This window comes from Cebus imitator, unplaced genomic scaffold (genome assembly GCF_001604975.1).
Source record: "Cebus imitator isolate Cc_AM_T3 unplaced genomic scaffold, Cebus_imitator-1.0 Scaffold277, whole genome shotgun sequence".
NCBI classification, from domain to species: domain Eukaryota; kingdom Metazoa; phylum Chordata; class Mammalia; order Primates; family Cebidae; genus Cebus; species Cebus imitator.
The window spans coordinates 2547205-2570667 of record NW_016107592.1 but is presented as its reverse complement, the minus strand read 5'-3'; the positions used below and the strand labels follow the sequence as shown (position 1 = coordinate 2570667).

At 39.8% G+C, this 23463-nt stretch overlaps 1 protein-coding gene across 1 annotated transcript in view; it reads right to left on the bottom strand.

The window, feature by feature from the left end:
• The window catches only part of PSMB2 (proteasome 20S subunit beta 2), a 37852-nt gene that overhangs the window by 8538 nt on the left and 5851 nt on the right, over positions 1-23463 (bottom strand). The window contains exon 3 of the mRNA XM_017501094.2: positions 18853-18923. Coding sequence (XP_017356583.1) covers positions 18853-18923 — 71 coding nt within the window. The remainder of the gene's footprint in view (positions 1-18852; positions 18924-23463) is intronic.

Sequence of the window (23463 nt, the reverse complement as noted above, 5' to 3'; positions counted from 1 at the left end):
TATAGGCACATACCACCATGCCCCGCCAATTTTTATTTTTATTTTTAAGAGATGAGGTCTTGGCCAGACACGGTGGCTGACACCTGTAATCCCAGCACTTTGGGAGGCTGAGGCGGGCAGATTACTTGAGGTTGGGAGTTTGAGACCACCTGGCCAACACGATGAAACCCCGTCTCTACTAAAAACACGAAAATTAGCCAGGCATGGTGGCATGTGCCTGTAGTCCCAGCTACTCTGGAAGCCGAGGCACAAGAATCGCTTGAACCTGGAAGGTGGATGCTGCAGTGAGCTGAGATTGTGACACTGTACCACTGGGCAATAGAGCAAGACTCTATCCCCCCCAAAAAAAAGAGAGAGAAAAGAGAGAAAGAGAGAAATGGGGTCTCACTATGTTGACTAGGCTGGTCTTGAACTTCTAGGCTCAAATGATCCTTCCACCTTGGCCTCCTGAAGTGCAGGCATGCCACCATGCCTATTGCAAAACTCTTGTTATATACTTACTTGGAATTCTAAGCCAGCTGTGCTAAGTGGGAAAGGTTCCTAACATCACCTGGAGATTACAGAGTAGTCCTCACCTCTAGATAAGTTTCTGTTTTAGTGATAAGATAGTGGGTAGTCCCAGAGAGAAATAAGTTGACTAGCAGTCAAGACTTCAGAGAAAATAATTATCTGCCTATTGTATTTCCCAATGAGTAGTGTGCTGCACTCTACCAAGCTCTGGAATTCTCTGTGCATTCTGAGTACCTTCTTAGTAAATCCAATCTTAGGCAAAAAACTTAATCCCTATGAGCTTCTGGCTTTTTTTTAATGTGTAAAACTGGGTTAATCGTTCTTTCTATCTTCTAGGGAATATAATGAGAAAAAATAATAATGATAAAGCATCCCAAACTCTGGAAGAAAAGATGCTACCAAAATTCCTAGTATTTTAACTACAACCCAGTCACTTTTTGAAAACTTATCACTGTAAACAACAACAAACCTACTTAAATTAGCTATAGATTTTAAAATGCTATTAGTTACATATTTTTTAAGTGTGAAAACAGTACTGCAAAATCTGGCAGACATAGAATACCTTGGTGTTCTTATAGTTAAAATTAGAAGAGAGAAAGAGGGAGGAAGAGAGGCAGAATAGCAAAGAGATCCCAAGAGAATAAAACAGTTTCCCTACCCAAGAGAATAAAACAGTCTTTTACCTATTAGAAACTAAATTAAATCTTTTTGCTAAGAGGATAAACTCTACTCTTCTCTACTCACTATCCAGAATACTCGCTGTATAGTTAACCAAGACAATTTCATCAAGTTGCAATGGCATATTAAGTATTCCCCCAGATGCTCAAAGAGGCCTTAACAAGCAGAACCCAAATGTTTCGTCTTCAATGAAGATCTTGTTCATACATGAGATTAAATTGTTTAGAACAATAAATGTTATTTTAAAATACACTACTAGAAGATTTTAGATGAAACAGGATGTCAACAGAATTCCAGAAGCACATTGTATCACTTAATTCGTCTATATAGTATCATTTACTTTTGCTTAGGCATCTGACACACATACACTTACCAAAGTTGGTATTCAGAAGCTACAACTCCTGGTATTGAAGATAACTCATAAATTATTGTGTGACTTCAAATTACCAACTTTTGTATGTGTGAGATGCTTAAGCATAAATAAATGGTGCTATCTAGACTAATTAAATCAACACATCTGTGCAACAACTTGCAGTTTGTGAAATTCTTCTGACAATGCTCCATCAAAGATCTCTGGCTTGGCTGGGCGTGGTGGCTCACGCCTGTAATCCCAGCACTTTGGGAGGCCGAGGTGGGAGGATTGCTTGAGCCCAGGAGTTCAAGACCAGCATAGGTAAGACGGCAAGACCCTGTCTCTATGGGAGTGGGGCGGGGGAAGCTAGGTGAAGTGGCTACTTGGGAGTCTGAGGCAGGAGAATCCTTAAGACCCAGAGTACAGTGAGCTACTATCCTCCACTGCACTCCAGCGTGACTGGCAACAGAGTAAGACCCTATTTCTATCAAATAAAAATAAAAATCACTAAATAAATGTCAGAAAGCGATAGGTGCTACTTCTGAGAAGTGGCTCAAGTTTAAGTCAACTGCCAGCATCTCCATGAATGTACATTTATTGTTGCTTTTTGCTAGGCTTGGGTCCTTCTCTTTCTACCTCCCTCTAGACACAGGGTGATAAGTAAAGAAAAGCATAGGATACAGGCCAGGCATTCAGAACTGAACACAGAGGAGACCCATAGCATAAATAAGAAAGAGGTGGGCTATTTGTGACTTTAGAAAAGTTAGTCATTTAATCTCTCTGAATTTTAATTTCTCATTTAAAACATGGGATGATCTCTACTACAAAAGTGCTGCTGCAGTGAGGATTCCAAAAGATAATGCATGTGGATAAGTATAATGCCTGAAACAGTAAAGACTCTATAAATAAACAATGCAACTACTCAGGAGAAGCCCGACTACTTCTGGCATTGAGATACGAGGGAAATTCCTATGTGTCTTCATAAAGGGATATGGAGGGGTGTTAGTGCCCAGCACAGTGCCTGACACATAGTAGAAAAGCAGTAAATGATAGTTTCCACCTCTCTCATTCCTGGGACTCTTTCCAGGGGTCCTAAGGTAATAGTGTTCAGTGTTACAAGCATCTGTACTAGACACTTAGAGCATACCTGCTTCATGGTCAACTCTCCCTAACCATGTCATTTTTTCCCTTGCAGCTGTGTCTATCCTGAGTGGCAAACCTACTTTCTAGACAATTTTTCATCAGTTCCCTTTGTTCCCCATGATCAGTATTACATATTTAAGGATTTGCCTGATTATTCTGGGAAAATGGTAACATTAATCAATAATGATAGCACTGTTAGGGATGCTCTTTACAGAAAATCTTTTACAAAGTAATCCTTTGTAAAGATTACCAAGTATCTTTTAAAATGAAATCTGTATTCTGTATATGATATAATCTAGCCTTTGGTTGTCTCTACTATTCTAATTTTTTACAAAGTAAGTCTAAGTAATAAGACAAAGTTATGAGGTTCCCAAGGGGAAGAACTGTAATATACAAGACTAGGCTTCTTCCACAGCATAAGCTAAGACTGAACATTTTACAGTATGCAGTACTGAATTAACCTAAACATCCAAACATGGCATCCAAGTGAACCCAAACATTTAGCTAAGATACTCTCTACCCAAAGGCCTTGGGAATCAGTATCAATGGTCTGCAATGCAAATACCAACATATTTCAAGTTGCGCCTAATTGATATACAAAGAAAACATTTTAAATTAACTATCCTGGGAACTCAAAATGAACTTTAGCTTCTAGCATGGGGTACCATCAAAACTTTGCTCTTAATAGAAGGCAGTGGGGGTGGAGTGGGGACAAAACTAGACACATGTATCTTTTCCTCCTTTAATGAATATGTGATATGAGTTCATTTTCACAGTGAAGTACATTTAGGTCATTTTGAGATTTCTTCATCTATACAGTAAAGATAATAAAAGTACCCAGTATTATAAGGTTGTGGAAAGGTTTAGATAAGTACATGTAAAGTGATCAGTGCAATGCCTGATATATTGTAACAATGCAGATTGACTATCATCACAACACTACCACCACCACTTTTTGGATTTAACTGCATTATCAACAGATTTGACAAGATAATAAGATCAAGAAGTGAGCCACAGAGAGCCAATAAAATTGTCCAACTTTTGTTGTTGCTAAAAGACCAAATTTAAGAAGACAGAGAAATTAGCCAATAAGCACACCTCTTATGTACTTCTGAGATTGAAATAGACTTCTTAAGTACTCTGAGCATCTGAGCCCCGCAAAACTGAGCTCAGTGCCACTTTGGACTCTTGTTCATTTGGGGGTGGGGAATGTACAGTGCACACACGCAGACTTTACTTAAATTAGATGAAGTGTTTCCCTCCCTCCAACTCTTGTGCATATGACTCCTTGTATATTCCTTCTCTTATGAAAAAGAAACACTGTAGTAATTAAGAAGAGTGTGAAATTCCATAAATTTTACAGCTAAACAGAACAGTTGTGATAAATACACCGAAACATCAAAATCAGCGACAAGAGTCTGGGCGGTGACAAGCAGCGGTGTGACATCTGGCGGAAGCTAAAGTCACAGCAAGGGGGAGAGAGGTGGGCGTGAGGAAGCATCCTGCCAAGCGTGGACACAGAAAAAGAGAGGAATTGACAGTCTTCCTTTGGAGCCAGGCCAGCCTTTGCCACCTCTAATTGAATGGGACGACATTGCTATGAGTGAGGTGCTTTGGAGAATGGTGTGATTTCTTTTTTGATGTGCTGCACCCTGGAATGCTTAGCAGTGTGTGAGGCATAACTCCATTCCTAGTGGGTCAGTAATTCTGGACAAATGAGTTTGTCTAGAGATGAGTGTTTTCATAAACAGACTTCTAAATATACTAAACAGAGACTGGACTTTGAAAGTAACAGCACATCTGCTATTTCTTTTAGTTCAGGGGATTGTCAAAACTTTCTAAAATTCATCTTTAGCACTGAGAAGATTTCATGAAAATGCAGTTTATAGACTTAGACGCGATAGAAAACCTCAACTAGTTTACCCAGTATCCCTTTTACAAATGTGGGGACTAAACTTCAAAGAGGAAACAGTCACTTGCCCTAAACCACACAGGTAATCAAGAGTCAGGTCCAGAATTCAGGCCTCCCAACTGCAAGTCCTACACGCTTTTCCAGGAAATCATGCTGCCCTCACAAAATGGAAATTAGTGTAAAAATATAGTTCAGTATGTAAATGCCAGTTTCACACTCAAATATTTCAGAATACGTTATTTTGCATTCTAGCATCTACTGCTCTCTATTTCACTTATCACATTTTTATACGACCAATAACATTTTAAGGATTTTGTTTGTTTGATTTCAGGAGACAGGGTCTTGCTATTTTGCCCAAGCGAGTGCAGTGGCTATCCACAGGCGCAATCACAGTACACTATAGCCTCAAACTCCTGGGCTCAGGGGATCCTTCTATCTTAGCTTCTCAAGTAGCTGGGACTACAGAGGGGTGCCTCTGTGTCTATCTGATATTTTAAGTTTTGAAAGGGCAAGTTTAACATCATACAATTATGACTCCTCTATAGGGTCTAAAACTATATAGTAGTAGTAGTAGGTATTCAATAAATACCCATGATGATATATTATCCACACCTTAATTTCTTTGCCAATGGCCAATTTTTCAATTTTGCTAATAAATAAATTAATTGTTATTTTCTTGCACCAGTGTTCTGAACTCTAGACCCTGTTTGCAATAACCAACAAAATTCACTAGCTACCTGTTTTGGGTGGGTTTAGTGGTATAATTTTAAAATCTCAATTTCAATTTTGCCATTTTAATTAAAGAAGGACTTCACATATGAATTGGATTCCACTAGTTCAAACACTTTAAAAAATCTCAAAGATTTTGGCAACTTTCAATTATTGTGACCTGTACCTTTTCTAGCTCTAAAAGACTGTAGTTCTATAGATGAGGAAGGGGGTGGAGAACTACCTATCCTTAATGCCTAAGCAATATGGAATCATTTGTACCCTTTTTTTTTTTTTTTTGAGTCAAGAGTTTTGTTCTGTTGCCCAGGCTGGAGTGCAGTGGCGTGATCTCTGCTCACTGCAAACTCTGCCTCCCGGGTTCAAGTGATTCTCCTCCCTCAGCCTCCTGAATAGCTGGGATTACAGGTACATGCCATCACTCCCAGCTAAATTTAGTATTTTCAGTAGAGAAGGGATTTCACCATGTTGGCCAGGCTGGTCTCGAACTCTTGACCTCAAGTGATCCACCCACCCTGGCCTCCCAAAGTGCTGGGATTACAGGTAAGCCACCACGCTTGGCCTTGTACCCTCACTTTAATCCTCTTGGTTACATTCCTTTTAAGGAAACCCATGTGTAGATTCAATCTCTTTTAGCCTTAAGGAAAAAATAAACAGTTTAAAAAAGGCTTCAACCAAATTCTATGAGTTCCCCGGGACTACAACATAGAACAATTATGAAATAGGCAGATGCCCCAACTAACTTCATTTCCAGATCTGGAGTGTGAATACATTCAATAAATGTTTATTTAGCATTTATTATGTGAGAAGCATCATGACATGTGATGAAGATGGGAGTCTGGATCTGGAAGGCACTCAACAAGGTAGATGTGCGTAGAAGGACTCCAGACAGAGGAAATGGTATATGTGAAGACAAAGAAACCCAGAGGAATATGGAATGTCTAGGTACTAGGGAACATGGGACACATACACCTGGAGAATTACGTGACTTCAGCAGGAAGTAGGGAGAGAAACTGGGATGATACTGTCATTGGCCTCCTAAAGAATATTTACATTATTAGTATGTAAACCATGGAGTAGCCAGTGAAAATTTGCCACTTCCATTCCTCTGCTGATCCAAGCCTTTTTTCATAATATAGCACACTGGTTAATTGTTGCCAAGCAACCCTGATGTCTCAGATTGATATTCCACCAGTCCCAGTCATTTTCCCTGCTTCCCTTCAATAGAAGACTTTTAGAAAGGAAATTGTACAAACAGATTGCCATTTTAGGATGATAACTGACAGTTATATCAGACTGGGATTAGGACTGGGAAGAAGGGAGAATGATTAGAGGATCTATAATAGTCTACTCTGGACAGATGATGATGAGGACCAAACTAAGGAAAAAGTAGAGGAAGCAGAGAGAGATATATGAAATATGAGATACATTTAGAAGGTAGAAATGATGGAACTTCATAACTAGTAGAAGAAGTGAGGGAGAAAGAAGAGTTAGTAGGACTCTCAATAAGGGGGACAGTGGCAGTGCAAATGAAAAGAGTTCAATTTGAACCTAATGAGCTTAAGTAGAGCTGTCCAAAGACAGATGGAAAGAGAAAATAGTGTATAGCCAAGGTCATGAAACTGAATGAAGAGCCAGCCAGTGAAGAGGTTTCATTCACATAAACACATACACTCTCACACTCACGCACAGAAGACAGAAAAGACAATGATTACAACAGGACACTGCGGCAAATGTATACCTAAGTTGCCATAAGAAATTGAGGGTGACAGACGTGGAGAGGTGGGGAGCAAATACAGAAACAACTTCCCTGATAAGTGCTAAGTTTAACTGGCAATGAAGAGCTAGCCATGTGGGGATGTTGGTACATTCAAGGGAGGAGACAAGCAAAGTGCCAGAGTGGCAAAAGCAGAGATGTAAGAGAGAACCCAGGGCCAGTTAGGGTCCTGTTATCTATAGTTGCCAAGTTGGGGGGAAAGGTATAGAACTGGAGGTTGAAAACAATTTTCTCTTAATCTGTGACTGAAAAAAAGTACAAATTTAAACTGATCAAAATCAGAATATTATAATGAGCTTCACAAACAAAAAAGTTAGATTAAACTGCCTGACTCTCCTTGTTCTTGCCTGTTCCAAATGCATTTATTTTCTGTAGCCCTAAAAAACAAACTGGCCCATATTTATAAATTCTCATACTAAATTGGGAAATAAGGAGGCAAGTGTACCTCAAACAAAGCAAACCTTTCATTTTCAGAGGACCAAGATGAAATAAAAGAAACACTGCTCTGAAAATGAGACTGTTTAACCAAATTTTTTCCTTTTTCTTTTCCTTGCCTTAGGTCACTTTCTGAATGTATAGTTGGTATACCTGTTTGATGCTGGCAGATCCAAAATAAATATATAAAAATTGTCTTTGTTTTCCTTTAATAACAATTAGCTCATGTTCAAATGTGACTGGTAAAAACTCATATAACGGTTGAGTTCTTGAACTTAAGCTCAGGAACGTTACTGCATTTACAACCAGTATTTTAAACTTTAAAAGAAAAACATCTTTTAAATCACTCCTTGGATGAACTCTGCTTTTAAATGCCATAAGTCATATAAGATAGGCATGTACTTTTGTGACAAAGCAATGAAAATCAAATGTGGCTTTATCACCTTCCGGTTGTATTACTTGAGATAGGCCACACAGAGCCTTGACCACCAGATCGACTGCCAGATCTGTAATGTGAAGGACAGTACTGGCTGCCTGGCAGAGCTATGGGGAATTACTTTCTTTCCTGGAAGAAGACTTGCTAAGTAGTAGGTGCCCAATACAACTGAATTTTATGACCAAAAAAATTTTTAATATTGTGTATATTTCAATTTTTAATTAAATTAGATTTTAAAGGTCTCCTCAGTAATTACAAAGTTACTATAAATTTTACTTCTCTAAAGCTATCAATGACTCCAAGTTTGATTGGTTTTCCTGTTAAAGTTGTAACTTACCATAATGAGAAGTTTAGAAATTTAATGAGTCGAAATGCAACATGGCACAGATGCCTTATTATACCAAATAGTTAACACAGTATTTGTTTTCTACATTAATTTTACTTGCTAATCAAAAATACTGCTTCCCCCCAAATAACATCAAAATAAAATTGCTGATTGTGCAATGATAAAACCAACACCATGTTTGCAACAAGGCCACTTGAATTCTTTTTTTCATGAGCTGGCAGTTTCTAGAAAAATTTAAGATTCCATATACCTTTAAGTCAGTTTTTAAAAACCTCAAATGCAGAAGCCATGCTTTGCTACAGGCTTGTACACTACAAGGCATATATTAAGTTGCACATGCTAAGCATGCCCATGAATATCTAATCTACAAATTCTGAACATCAAAGCTGATTCATGTCTCTGAGTTAATAAATAAGTGGTCTTCTGGAAAAGAGTATTTAGGACTATATATGATGTTACGTTTGTAGATGTCCTTAGAGTACTAAGGAAATCCTGAGGAAAAGACCATTTAGGAGCCTCTCTATTAGAACAGTGTTCCCCATTAACACCCCAGGTCCAACACAAGTTATTGCTACAGCTTTAACTGATATGGAAGTCCCTCATTGGTCTCCCCGCTTCCTTCATTCTTTCCCTAAATGCTCCATCAAAGAACAGTCAACGAGCTAATGACCTTACCAATCTCATCTGATCATGCTAATTCCCTCTTAGCCAACAGAGTTTCAGAGAGGTCCACTGCTTTTATTTATTTGTTTAGAGACAGAGCAAGGCTTGAGTGCAGTGGTACAATCTTGGCTCCTTAAAACTTCTGCCCCTTGGTTTCAAGAGATTCTCCTGCCTCAGCCTCCTGAGTAGCTGGGATTACAACTGCCACCATGCCCAACTAATTTTTATACTTTTAGTAGAGATGGGGTTTCACCATGCTGGCCAGGCTGGTCTTGAACTCCTGACCTCAGGTGGTCCACCTGCCGCAGCCTCCCAAAGTGCTGGGATTATAGGTGTGAGCCACTGTGACCGACTGACTTTAGATTATCGATTTTATGTATGTAGTATAATATATATGTGTGTGTGTATAATTTGTTTTTAAACAGTAGAGCCCTATTTTGTACACAGTATCCACCACAGATAAACTTAGGAGGTGGCCCAGAGAAGTATTTACCCCTCCTCTGACTATTGTTAACAAATCACTGTGCCTAACCTAACATACTCTCAAACACCTTGGTCTGTGCTTTCTGTTTGCCCTTTTGTTTCATCTTTGCCTTAATGACAGCAAGTCTCAGGTTAGGCTCAGGCTAGGCTCTGTGCATCCAGAGTACCATGTGCATATGGCTATCTTAGCACTTGTCACTCTGCAGTAACCCCATTTCCCCATCTGAAGGCCCACATTTAGGTTTATACCTCTGTTTCCTCAGCCCCACGGACAATACAGGCTGGAGACTGGCTGAATGAATATTGGCAGATACAAAACATCATGGCTATAAGAAACCACATCTGTTAGGAGGCGCCAGAAAAGGAATTGTAGAATTCTGCTGGATTATTTCAGTTTACAAAGACTCAGAGACTATTATCTCCTTTCTTCTTTCCAATCTAGTTAATCCTATATACTCTGTTGGGTACATTCAAAAGCAATGGTAAATCTGGCCCCTTTTTTTTTCATTTTTAGGTTAAAAAATAATATGTTTTCCTGCTCTTTTAGTCTTCTTTTTCATTTTCTTATGCCTTTTTATGAAATAACATATAAACATAAAAGTGTATAAAATAGGCTGAGCACAGTAGCTCACACCTATAATTCCAGCACTTTGGGAGGCCAGGCAGGCGGATCACGAGGTTGGGAGTTAGAGACCATCATGGCCAACATGGTGAAACTCCATCTGTACTAAAAATACAAAAATTAGCCAGGTATGGTGGCACATGCTTGTAGTCCTAGCTATTTGGGAGGCTGAGACAGGAGAATCGCTTGAACCCAGGAGGCGGAGATTGCAGTGAGCCTAGACAGTGCCATTGCACTCCAGCCTAGGTGACAGAGCGAGACTATGTCTCAAAAATAATTTTTAAAAAGCATAAAATATACATGGTATAGCTAACGAATATAGTAAATATACATGTAAGGGCTTCCCAGGCCAAGAAATAGAAAAATCAACCTTTCTCCTTGTGAAAAGTACTGCCTTTCATTTTAGATAACTGTTTTTTGGGAGAGTAAAGAAAACCTCATGAGGCTGTTGGGATCAGCCAGTAAATTCATATTCCTACATGATCTTGGGCCATGGCAAGTAAAAGGAGTCACCAAGATGCCAGGATATTGTGTGTGTTTGTATCTGTGAGTACGTGTGCCAGGCGTGGTGGTGCGTGCCTGTAGTCCCACCTACTCGGTAGGCTGAGGCTGGAGGATCTCGAGTCCAGGAGTTCTGGGCTGTAGTGTGCTATGCCAATCGGGTGTCTGCACGAAGTTCAGCATCAATATGGTGACCTCCCCGGAGCAGGGGACCACCAGGTTGCCTAAGGAGGGGTGAACTGGCCCAGGTCGGAAACGGACCAGGTCAAAACTCCTGTGCTGATCAGTAGTGGGATGGCGCCTGTGAATAGACACTGCACTCCAGCCTGGGCAACATAGTGAGACCCCGTCTCTTAAAAAAACAAAACAAACAAACAAAAAAAACAAGTACGTGTGAGGGCATGTCCACACCTATGCCTTCCCAGGCTGGGGCAACTGATTTAAAGCTATCTTAAAAGTTGGGGGTAAATCTGCACTTCTAATAGTAAATATTTTAAAAACAAATGCACATTCTTACTAAGCAGACATAGCACTCTCCTCCTCTAGGCTTAAACCAAACCTTAATAGGACACCACAAAATTTTAAGACACGAGTATTAAAACAATACAAATCTAGACCAAGTACATATACTGCTTTACTCCCATTGCAGATAGGAAAGATGCTTTAAGTGAAAAGTTGGCATTATGGGGTTGCAAAATTCCAGCCATCCAATAGGCTTATTCCACTCAACTAAAACAGGGGTTCTCTGTGCTCACAGCAGGCATCCAACAGGGTAGCACATATATGCTCTCTGAGTGAGAAAGCAACACCTTCTCACATACAACCCCCTGGAGAGAGATAGGGAAGGGGAGGGGGAGGACTTTACACCTGCAAACTCCTAACTCTATCAGCTAGGGCTGGGAAAAACAGCACTTAAAAAAAAAAGAAAGAAAGAAAGAAAAAAATGTTTCCTGATAAAGCCAGTAACTTTCAAAGAATCTTCCCAAGCTATGTTTTTTAGGAGCCTAGTGAGTGTAATGATTCAACAGCCAGTCTTTGTCTTCCTAATGGACTTAGTCAAGCCCTAATAAATGCATAAGCATACTGCTTCAAAGGGCAGCTGTCAGAGTTCTTACTCCTCTTGGTAGAAAAACACTATACACACAAAGTGCTGTCATGTTAATTAAGACACCTCAACTTCAAGGCACATCTGTCTCTGGGCATTTGGATAATCAAAATGACCGCTAAAAATAGAACAGCAGTATCTCCATGGGAATAACATTAGCCACCCCCAATCCTAAGAGACTCCTGAGAGATGTGACCAGGGGTACACATATATTTTGCAAAACCAAACTGAATATCCATCTAAATGTAGCCACATGTTTCCAGTTTTTATTTTAAGTCCTGTTAAGGCTGGGAGGCAAAAGTAATGAACAGACATATAACTCTTGGTCTATAGTGAAAATCCAGTTACCTCACTAGCTGACTAAGGTTTGATAGGTAAGAAAACCACTCCCCAGGTCTAAAAGGGCCGCTGCTTGCACTGAAAGTCCAGGAGCTGCATAATGAACATCTTGCTTTGGTTTTTGATTTGTATTTTTGAATGTCCCCATCACCAAAAGTAAGCCAGCTCTGTCAAGATGCCCAGGCTGCGTGGCAGTGGTGTCAAAGGCTGCCACTTGCTCCAAGGCACTGCCATCTGCAGCAGCACAACATTTTGTCTCCGGAAAATAAACACATCTGCCTTTGCCAGTGTCCTCCCACTGTGCCGCCCATCTGGAGCAGGTGAGCTGAAGGCAAGCCTCGGCATGGGTGAGACAGGGGCAAGTAGAGAAGATGAGGCCCCAAGGGAGATGGCACATGGAGGAAGAAGGCAGTGCTGTGTCATGTCACATCCTGCTAACCACATTTGCCAAAAAGCATGAAATTACCCTTGTTAGTGATATTTCAATCACATGTAACAAATGGTTGGTAGTATATAGGGGACAAGACTTACAAAGTCAGGGTTTCACCTGGGCCATCTGTTCACATGACCTCACTGATACCAATAAACAGATGTCTTTTTGCCAGCCACCTAAGGCATGAGGAGAATAATTCTCGTGGTCAGAATAGAAGGCTCAAAGTAACAGTAATCTTCTAGGACAGAAGCATACTATACATGCCTACTACTAACCAGACCAAACACCCTCAAATTAAGGCCAGAGTGTGGGGATAAGCCTTGGTCACTGCTGGAAATGACTAAGACCTGAAATCCTTTCCTACATATTCTTTCCCTTTCACAAAAAAATTCAAGTCTGGTTATGGTCTTGACATGAGATCTTTTAAACTATGCTATGTGGGGACTGGAAGAAACCCTAAAAACCATCCAATCAAATGCTTGCTTTCTTCCAAGGTTTTCAACAAACTCACAGCACTGCTAGCATTAAATCTCCTATTGCAGGGCTCTTTGGTGGTAAGGGAAAAATGAAGGCACCTTTTCAAATAAAACTTTACGTAGAATTCCTATCTATCAAATAGATAAAAGCCGAGTTGAGCTATATAAGGCAGAACTAAAGTGTTGCACACTTGGCCAGGAGCAGTGGCTCATGCCTATCATCCTAGGACTTTGGGAGGCCAAGGTGGGTGGATCACCTGAGGTCAGGAGTTCGAGACCAGCTTGGCCAACATGGTGAAAAGCCATCTCTACTAAAAATACAAAAATTAGCCAGGCAAGGTGATGGGTTTCTGTAATCCCAGCTACTCAGGAGGCTGAGGCAAGAGAATAGCTTGAACCCAGAAGGCGGAGGTTGTAGTGAGCTCAGATCGTACCACTGCACTCCAGGCTGGGTGACTCTGCCTCAAAAAAAAAAAAAAGTGTGGCACAGTGGTCTTCCTTGGTGAGCATCCTGAAGCAGCTTCACCGAATAAAGTCTGAAAACCACTACATCAGGCTGGATATCTTTTCAACTCATTATTTCTACTGTTTACTTGCTAAGCATTTACAAGTAAATAGATAAAAAGATAAATGACCAAATGCTCATGAAACACTTCAGAAAAAATTCTATGAAAACTCTTTGGCCAGTGAGTAGCAGCAGTGAAACCTGAAGATTACACATCATAGAAGCCAGCATCCTACTCTAAGCCTTGCCACAAAATTTCACGTTCCCAAGGACACCAGATTTGCCTGGTTTACACCTCTCTCTCTGTCTGTTAAATGGAGATAATTTTAGGCCATTCAGATGGCCTATACCAAATATGTCACATAATTTATTTTAAGTAAGAAACAGCCTCTTAATTCATCATTCTCTAACATTAGTCAAACTGTAAGCAAGCAAGCCTTTTCTTTTTCTTTATTTTTTTTTTTTGAGACAAGAGTCTTGCTCTATAACCCGGGCTGGAGTACAGTGACGCTATCTTGGCTCACTGCAACCTCCACCTTCTGGGTTCAAGCTCTTCTCCTGCCTCAGCCTCCTGAGTAACTGGGATTACGGTGTGTGCCATCATATCTGAGTATTTGTATTTTTAGTAGAGACGGGGTTTTACCATGTTGGTCAGGCTGGTCTTGAACTCCTGGGCTCAAGTGATCCACCCATGTCGGCCTCCCAAAATGCTGTGATTACACACATGACCCACCATTCCTGGCCTAACCAAGCAAGCCTTGAGCATAGCATAAGCCCTTTTTCTGCCCTTTGGGGGTCTAACCAAGAAGAGATCATCTTAAATGTACACATGCATTTAAATAACTAAAATGAAGTCTTTTGAATTTTTCCCTCATCTGTCTTTTTTCATCTTCTGATGATTTCATGCTTTTAATTCCTATAAGAATTAACATTCGGCCGGGCGCGGTGGCTCAAGCCTGTAATCCCAGCACTTTGGGAGGCCGAGGCGGGTGGATCACGAGGTCAAGAGATCGAGACCATCCTGGTCAACATGGTGAAACCCTGTCTCTACTAAAAATACAAAAACATTAGCTGGGCATGGTGGCACGTGCCTGTAATCCCAGCTACTCAGGAGGTTGAGGCAGGAGAATTGCCTGAACCCAGGAGGCGGAGGTTGCGGTGAGCCGAGATCGTGCCATTGCATTCCAGCCTGGGTAACGAGAGTGAAACTCCGTCTCAAAAAAAAAAAAAGAATTAACATTCATTCATTAAGAATACTTCTTCCAATATTCCATTCATTAAGAATTCTCTTCCAGTGTATAAATGCATTATTAACATTCTCAGCAGAATATATAAACCTAGTTGGATGACACTTATTCAGCAAACACTTATTGAAAACCTAAAATGGACACATTTTCATAACTTATCTATACAATACTATGCATGATTTTGACATTTTAACAAAACTGAACATTTCATGTTTCCCTAAATGAACAAACATACTTGTACTTTAGTCCACTGATTAATAAAGAAGATAGCATAAAAGAGTTTGACATTTGAAGCTGGAATCTTAACTTACCCTTTTACATACTATATATGTGCTTTGGAAATATATATAAGAGAAGTACCTAACATCCTTATAAGTAAAATGGGGTCATAATACATTTTATGGTGTCATAATAAGGATACTTAATAACAGATACATATGTAAGTATTTACAATAGCACTGTCCAAGAGAACTTCTATGATGATGGATATGTTCCATAACTGTGATGTCTAACACAACAGAGGTTAGCCACATGTGGCTATTGGGTACCTGAAATGTGGCTGTGACTGAAGAACAGAATTTTTTTTAAAAAAGAAACAAAAGTTTCTTTAGCACTCAGGCAAAGTCCACCAGGAGATTTTCCTCTGAAACCCAAATTTTTAATTTAATTTAATTTAATTTAAATTTAAATAGCCACATATGGCTAGTTGGCTATCATACTGAACTGTGTAGATCTAGAAAAATTCTAGCACGTAATATATATTCAATGTTATTTTACTTCTGTTTTCCCTTTCAATACCAGCATGGTGGCTTGGTGCCTGTAGTCCCAGCTACTTGGGAGGGTGAAGTGGGAGTATCACTTGAGCCCAGGAGGTTGAAGCTGTGCCATCTCTTAGGTGACAAAGCAAGACCCTATCTCAAAATAAAAAAGCAAAAAAAAAAACCCACAACAAGTAATCCCCCATAAAAAACTAATTTATAGCCATTAAACTGCTTCTTCAATCAAACAGCAACAGCAGCATAAAAACAAAAGTGGGCTGGGCATGGTGACTCCTGCCTGTAATCCCAGCACTTTGGGAAGCCAAAGTGGGACAACTGCTTGAGCCCAGGAGCTCGAGGCCAGCCTGGCAACATGGAGAAATCACAGCTCTGCAAAAAATTAACCAGGTATAGTGGCATGCAGCTACAGTCCCAGCTGCCAGGGAGGCTGAGGTGGGAGGATCATTTGAGCCTGCAAGGTCAAGGGGCTGCAGTGAGCTATGATCATACCACTGCACTCCAGCCTAGAAGACAGAGTGAGATCATGTCTCAAAAAAAAAAAAGTGATTTATTAATCAGTTATATGTGACATACATGTGCTAAGTAAGAGCTTTGCATTATTACCTCACAACTTTTTGAAGTTGGTGCTATCATTTTGTAAGTAGAAAAATTAAGCTTAGAATTTGTCCAAAGACATCCTGCTACTAAGTCAGTAAGCAAATATTCAAACCAGGTAGTCCAATTCCAGAGACTATGCCCTTAACCACAACGCTAAATTGCCTATATTTTACTGAACCAGTTTATGTAAGACTCAATATATATTCGGTGGTAATAAATGTCCTCCCAACTAAACAACCACACATATACAGAGCAAATTAGAAATCAGACAATTTGAGCTACAGACACAAAAGTTATACACGGTAACTGGCTGACCCAAAATGACTCACATTTGTCAACTGGCATGACCATGTAAATATACCAAATTTGGTGATTTTGAACTTATTAGGAACACTGACAAACTATCATCTCTCTTCCCAGAATTAAATGACTAAAATATAAATTCATATTCTAGAACTCAATCTATTTTGATAGGGAGATGGGGGAGCAGAGATTGGACCTATTGCAGAAGCACAGGCAGAGGTAGTCAGTATTTACGAGAGCCCTATGTCACTGTCTACAAGGGATATTTGTTTGTTAAGACATCAAACATTTCTGCTAGGAGAAGATTAAGCCGGATTCACTTCATTTGCCTGAAGCACACTGCCACTCTTATCTCAATTCTAAAAGGGAGCTTAATTCACTTAATGTCTGCAATATTTATGACAGTATTTATTGTACCCAAAGCTGGAATTCTTATTCCAGTTCTGCTTGATAAGTCAGAGGAACATTGTACATGGCAAGCTATGGAATGCTGAACACTAGAGGAACTTCTGGGTGACAGGAAAGCTAATGTCTGACCCATTTTCCTTTCTCAAGCAAGAGTGAACAGGAAAAGACCACTTGGTGACTATGACCTTGGAAGATAAAAATAAATAAATAAATACACTTCTGTTTTTTAAGGAAAACTGCTCTTTCACCCAGGTCAAAACAGTGTATGTAAATGTGCCTCCTCCTCTCAATCCTACGTGTCTCTAGATTCTCTTCAGGCTTTATGATCCCTCAGATTGTACGAGCTCTTGATCAAAGCTAGTACGGAGAGGTACTATTTATTGAGAAATTATCAGTCCAAGATTATTAGGCACCAGAAAATAAACTGCTTTGTAGATCTGCGGTAAGTAGCTTTAAAAAAGAAACTTATTTTAAGCAAGTACAGATGAAAACTCAAACTATAATAAAAATATGAACAGCACCAGTGTTCTAGAAATACTACTGAAGAACCAAAGAGCCGAACTTAATGCAGAACAGCCAAATAATTATGGCACCATCATTTTAGCTTTGTCTGACCTGCTGTGTGACTTGGAGCTAGTCCCTTTGCCACTTTATGCCTTTCTCTTCATCTCAGTGATAGAGAATTAACTACTATCTTTCTCAGTGGAATAGTGAGTAGATTAAATTATTAAGCAAAATGCTTTGGGCAAAAGTCATATGAATGTTAAATATTATGATTTACAAGCATTCATTTTCCTGGCACTCCTGAGGGGTTAGGAAGTTATCTCCATTTCATAGATGAGTAAACAGGCACGGGGGTGAGATCACATGGTAAGGCTCTATTTATTTAGTCCCTGTGGGAAGGGAATAACATACACCTTTAGCAACCATATGAACTTTCCTAGCACATCCTACACAATCTTTAATGCATTCAATCCTTAACATAGTGCTGCATCTTTTGAGGTGGAGTCTCACACTGTCACCCAGGCTGGAGTGCAGTGGTGCGATCTCCGCTCACTACAACCTCCGCCTCCTGGGTTCAAGTGATTCTCGTGCCTCAGCCACCCAAATAGCTTGGATTACAGGCACCTGCCCCATGCCCGGCTAATTTTTGTATTTTTAGTAGAGATGAGGTTTTACCATGTGGGCCAGGCTGGTCTCGAACTCCTGACCTCATAATCCGCCCACCTTGGCCTCCCAAAGTGCTGGGATTACAGGAATGAGCCACCGTGCCCAGCCTGACAATGGAATATTTTTCAATGCTAAAAAGAAATGAGCTATTAAGCGATGAAAAGACATGGGGCGAACTTAAATGTGTATTACCAAATAAAAGAAGCCAATCTGAAAAGGCTGCATAATCCATGATTCCAACCACATGACATGATGGGAAAGGCAAACTATAGAGAAAGTAAAAAGATAAGTGGTTGTCGGGAGTTGAGGGGATTGGGAAAAATGAGTAAGTAGAGTACAAAGGATTTTTAGGGCAATGAAAATACTCTGTATCCTCTAATGGTAGACACATGTCATTATACATTTGTCCACACTCATAATAAACACAACAACAATAGTGAACCCTAATGTAAACTATGGACATTGGGTCATTACTGTCAACGTAGGCTTATGAGGTGACAAATGTACCACTCTGGTGGAAGATGCTGATAATGGAGAATGCTATACATGTGGGTGAGGGGGAGTGTGGGAAATCTTGATACTTCCTCTCAATTTTGCTGTGAACCTAACACTGCTCTAAAAAATAGTTTTTAGGAAAAAAAAAAAAAAAAAAAGGTTAGGTTGTCACAGGCCTTCATATTGGTGTGTCCCAACCAATTCTCTGGAATGAATATTTGCCCTTTGAGCTGTAATTATTAACAACAACTGTGCACAAAGACAGCTGGACTGAAGAATGAACAAGTAGCAATGGGAAGGATTCTGGAAGGCCAAAAAAGGTTAAATATACTACTCATGTATAATGAGAATATAAAAGAAGCACAAAGGATTTTTCTGCTCTTATCTAACAATGTCTGATGTATCACGTACCCGACTCCGAAGACAGTCAGCCAGGTTTCGGCGTGTGAAGTTAGCTGCTGCGGTGGGAGACAATTCATATCCTGGTAGAAGAGATAAAGAGTCATACTTAAAGTAAAACAGAAGGAATAACAGTGCCCCAAATTATTCACTACCCCTGCTCTTTTTTTAAATTTTTTTGTTTGTTTTACCCCTGCTCTGCGTACATCTTTTGTACACTCAGAGTACACAAAGCCCATAGACTGAGGGGTACATTCCTCCTCTAGTCCCTTTCCTCATGCAACAGCTGTGAAATAGCTGGTTAGTACTGACAGCAATTCTTGGCCACAAACAGAACCAGTTTTATAGTGGAATGAAACTTGTTGCCTTGCTTAAACTATTCACTCATCAACAAACTGTGGTTTCTGCCATAGAAGGAAAGGGGCACAGGTACACAAGTAGTGGGGAAAAAAAAAGACGTCTTAGATACCAATTTTTTTAAAGTTTATTTTAAAAAGGATATTGGGGCCAGGCACAGTGGCTCATGCCTATAATCCTAGAGCTCTGAGAAGCCAAGGTGGGCAGATCGCTTGAGCACAGGAGTTTGAGACTAGTCTGGGCAACATAATAAGATCTGATCTCTATAAAATTTTTTTTAAAAATCGCCAGGCATGGTAATACATGCCTGTAGTCCCAGCTACTCAGGAGGCAGAGTGGGGAGGATCACTTGACCCCAGGGGTTCAAAGCTGCAGTGAATTGTGATTGTGCCACTGCACTCCAGCATAGGTGACAGAGCAAAACTCTTGTCTCTAAAAAAATGAAAAAGGGTATTGGGAAAAGAAAGGCTAGAAATTAGGACTGCCTCAGAGTTATCCCTTATTAAAAAAATATTTTAAGTGTAACTTTATTAAGAAGTATGACTTTCAAAAGTACAAGCCACGTGGGGGAAAAATATTTCCATCATTCTGCAATATTTTTAAAAATAGAGTATCTCAAGTGTTAAAACTTCAAAAATAAAAGTTGTCATACCAACAAAGGTACCACCCAGAGGAATAACATCAGGTGTGCATGTAATAATGCATTCACTTTAGAGCTTAATCCCCCTGTAAATTAGGACCAGTGCCAAAAGGCACAAGAATGATCCATAACTCAGTGGACCCACGCAGAAAATGTCAGTATGGAAAGACACACAGCAATGTGGTTAAGTAATTGCTTACAACATTTCAAATACCATTGTTAAATTAGGAGAGATTTAGATCAAAATACTAACAAATATTTATTGAGCAGCAAATACGTTTCAGGATCTATGCTGTCTTTTCACATGTATTATTGTACATTAGCCTCACAAGTCTATTACTTCATATTAAATCATAATGAAAGCAACCCTTGGCCAGGCACAGTGGCTCATGTCTGTCATCACAGCACTTTGGGAAATTGGGGCAAGTAGATTGCTTGAACCCAGGATATTAAGACCATTTTGGGCAACAAGGTGAAACCCCCTCTCTACTAAAAATATAAAAATTAGCCAGGGGTGGTGGTGTGCACCTGTTTTCCCAGCTACTTGGGAGGCTGAGGTGGGAGGATCACCTGAGCCTGGGAAGTCAAGGCTGCAATAAGCCATGATTGTGCTACTGCACTCCAGCCTAGGCAACAGGAGTGAGACCCTGTCTCAAAAAATAAAAAATAAAAAGAGGCCAGGCACAGTGGCTCACACCTGTAACCCCAGCACTCTGGGAGGCCCAGGTAGGTGAATCACTTGAGGAGTTTAATACCAGCCTGGCCACCATAGCGAAACTCTGTCTCTACTAAAAATACAAAAAATTAGCCAGGCTTGGTGGTATATGTCTGTAATTCCAGCTACTCGGGAGGCTGAGGCATGAGAATCACTTGAGCCCAGGAGTAATAAGTTGCAGTGAGCTGAAACTGCACCATTGCCCTCCAACCTGAGTGACAGAAATTCTGAGACCATGCCTCAAAAAAGGGGAAAAAAAAAAAGAAGCAACCCAGACAAATGGGAATACTATTCATTTCTTTATCTAAACCCCTAAACACAACTAATGATCTGATCATTATCCTAAAGGCAGAAAAGTCATGCCTAATTAGGCTGCATATAGATTTTCTCTTTCTTTCCCTTATTTTGGCTCAGTTCTTTAACTTAGATAAGAATTAAGATATACAGTTACATACACAAAACTGTACTTGACAGGTAATTTTAGGGTCTCTAAGGGCAATTTTAACCAAATATGTTCTGCGCACTTACTTTAGACCCTAAAACTTAAGTATAAACAACTCTTGCTACTCTTGTTCACTCTTCTCCCTGTCTCAGGACAGCCAGTGAAATAATACTGTACCAACTGGACTTCAGAAGCATTACTGACATACTTCATTTGTTATGGAGGCAAAAAGTGGAACCACTGGGGGAAAAAAGCAAAATTGTTGAAATATTCTAAACCTGCGTAAACCTAAGTACCATGTGCATTATGTTCCTGAATGTAGGGACTAAGCCTTATTCATCTTTGAATTCTCTGCAATATTAAGCAGAATGCTTACTATAGAATAGGCCCTCAAAAATATTTATGGAATTGAATACAAATGCTAAATCCACTACCCAAAAAACTATGTGACTAGATCTTGAGGCATTTTACACATGCAAATATAGTCAAATTAAGTTCCTTCACAATATTATTATACCAGTGCAATGTATAATGTTGTTATTAAACTGTGAAGTAGGTGGAAATAAGGTTTTCTCTGCCAGAACACCACTACAAATGTTCCTGGATCAGAGGCCTAGTGGCTAGTATTGTTTGATGGGGAGGCTTTCCCAGTGGATAAGAGTTTCTTAGCCCCAGAGAGAGCTACAAAATACTTCACAATAGTCCTAATTATCTCTCTAGATGGGAACCTATCAGAGAGTAAGGTAAAACCCTTTTATGGCATAGTAAATACGTACAGTTAGTTACACAATGCTTTATGTTTACAAAGCATTTTCATATGTATTATTCATTAGTATTATTAGAATTCATTTTAGAGATAAGAAAAATAAAGGCCCAGAGAAGACAAATGACTTATCACATAGAAAATAGTAAAGACAAGGTTTATGTAGGTTTTTTGACTCTGAGATTCAGATTTTTTTGTTTGTTTGTTTTGAGACAGGGTCTCACTCTGTCGCACAGGCTGGAGTGCAGTGGCACAGTCATGGATCACTGTAACCTTGAACTCCTGGGCTCAAGCGATCTTCCCACTTCAGCTTCCTGAGTAGCTGGGACTATAGGCGTGTACCACTATTTTTTATTTTTTATAGAGCCAGGGTCTTTCTTTGTTGCCTCGGCTGGTCTCAAACTCCTGACCTCATGTGATCTTCCTGTTTCAGTCTCTCAAAGTGCTGGGATTACAGGTATAAGCCTCTCTGCCTGGCCAGATTCAGATACTTTTAAACTCAAAATCACATCCTCTGAAATATCTAACACTTAAAAAGTCTGATACTACCATCCCTACCTCCAAGATGGTGTTAGGTTTTGGTTTTTTTTTGGGGTTGATTTAAAAAATTTTTTTTAGTTCTTTGTAAATTCTGGATATCAGCCCTTTGTCAGATGGGTAAACTGCAAAAATTTTTTCCCATTCTGTTGGTTGCCAATTCACTCTAATGACTGTTTCTTTTGCTGTGCAGAAGCTGTGGAGTTTGATTAGGTCCCATTTGTCTATTTCGGCTTTTGTTGTCAATGTTTTTGGTGTTTTGGTCATGAAGTCCTTGCCTACACCTATGTCCTGAATGGTTTTGCCAGATTTTCTTCTAGGGTTTTTATGGTGTTAGGTCTTATGTTTAAGTCTTTAATCCATCTGGAGTTAATTTTAGTGTAAGGTGTCAGGAAGGGGNCCTATGTCCTGAATGGTTTTGCCAGATTTTCTTCTAGGGTTTTTATGGTGTTAGGTCTTATGTTTAAGTCTTTAATCCATCTGGAGTTAATTTTAGTGTAAGGTGTCAGGAAGGGGTCCAGTTTCTGCTTTCTGCACATGGCTAGCCAGTTTTCCCAACACCATTTATTAAACAGGGAATCCTTTCCCCAAATGCAATAAAATAAATAAATGGGAAAAAAAAAAATTTTTTTTTAGAGACAGAGTCTTGCTGCCTCCCAGAGTGCAGTGGCACAATCATAATTCACTGCAGCCTCAACCTCTGAGCTCAAACGATCTTCCTGCCTCAGCCTCCTGAGTAGCTAGGACTACACGTGCATGCCACCCCACTCAGCTAATTAAAAAAATTTTTTTGTAGAGATGACATTTCACTATGTTGCTCAGGCTAGTCTTAAACTCCCAGGCTCAAGTGATCCTCCCACCTGGGCCTCCCAAATTGCTGGGATTACAGGTGTGAACCACCACACCAGGCCAATGGTGTTAGTTTTATCTACCAACTATCAAATATCCAACTATCAGTGTTACAATAGTTCTCTGCTCTAGCATTATTGTGGGAAATCTTTTAAGATCAGAAGAATTAGAATATTTAGGGTAGAGACAACTTTTTAAAACATAGAAAACTCAAATGAAAATATAACTACATAAGTCTTAAAGAATATTATTTTTCAGTTCAAATTTAAAGACAAACCAATTGTTACAGGCTGAATTTTGTCCTCTAAAAATTTACATGT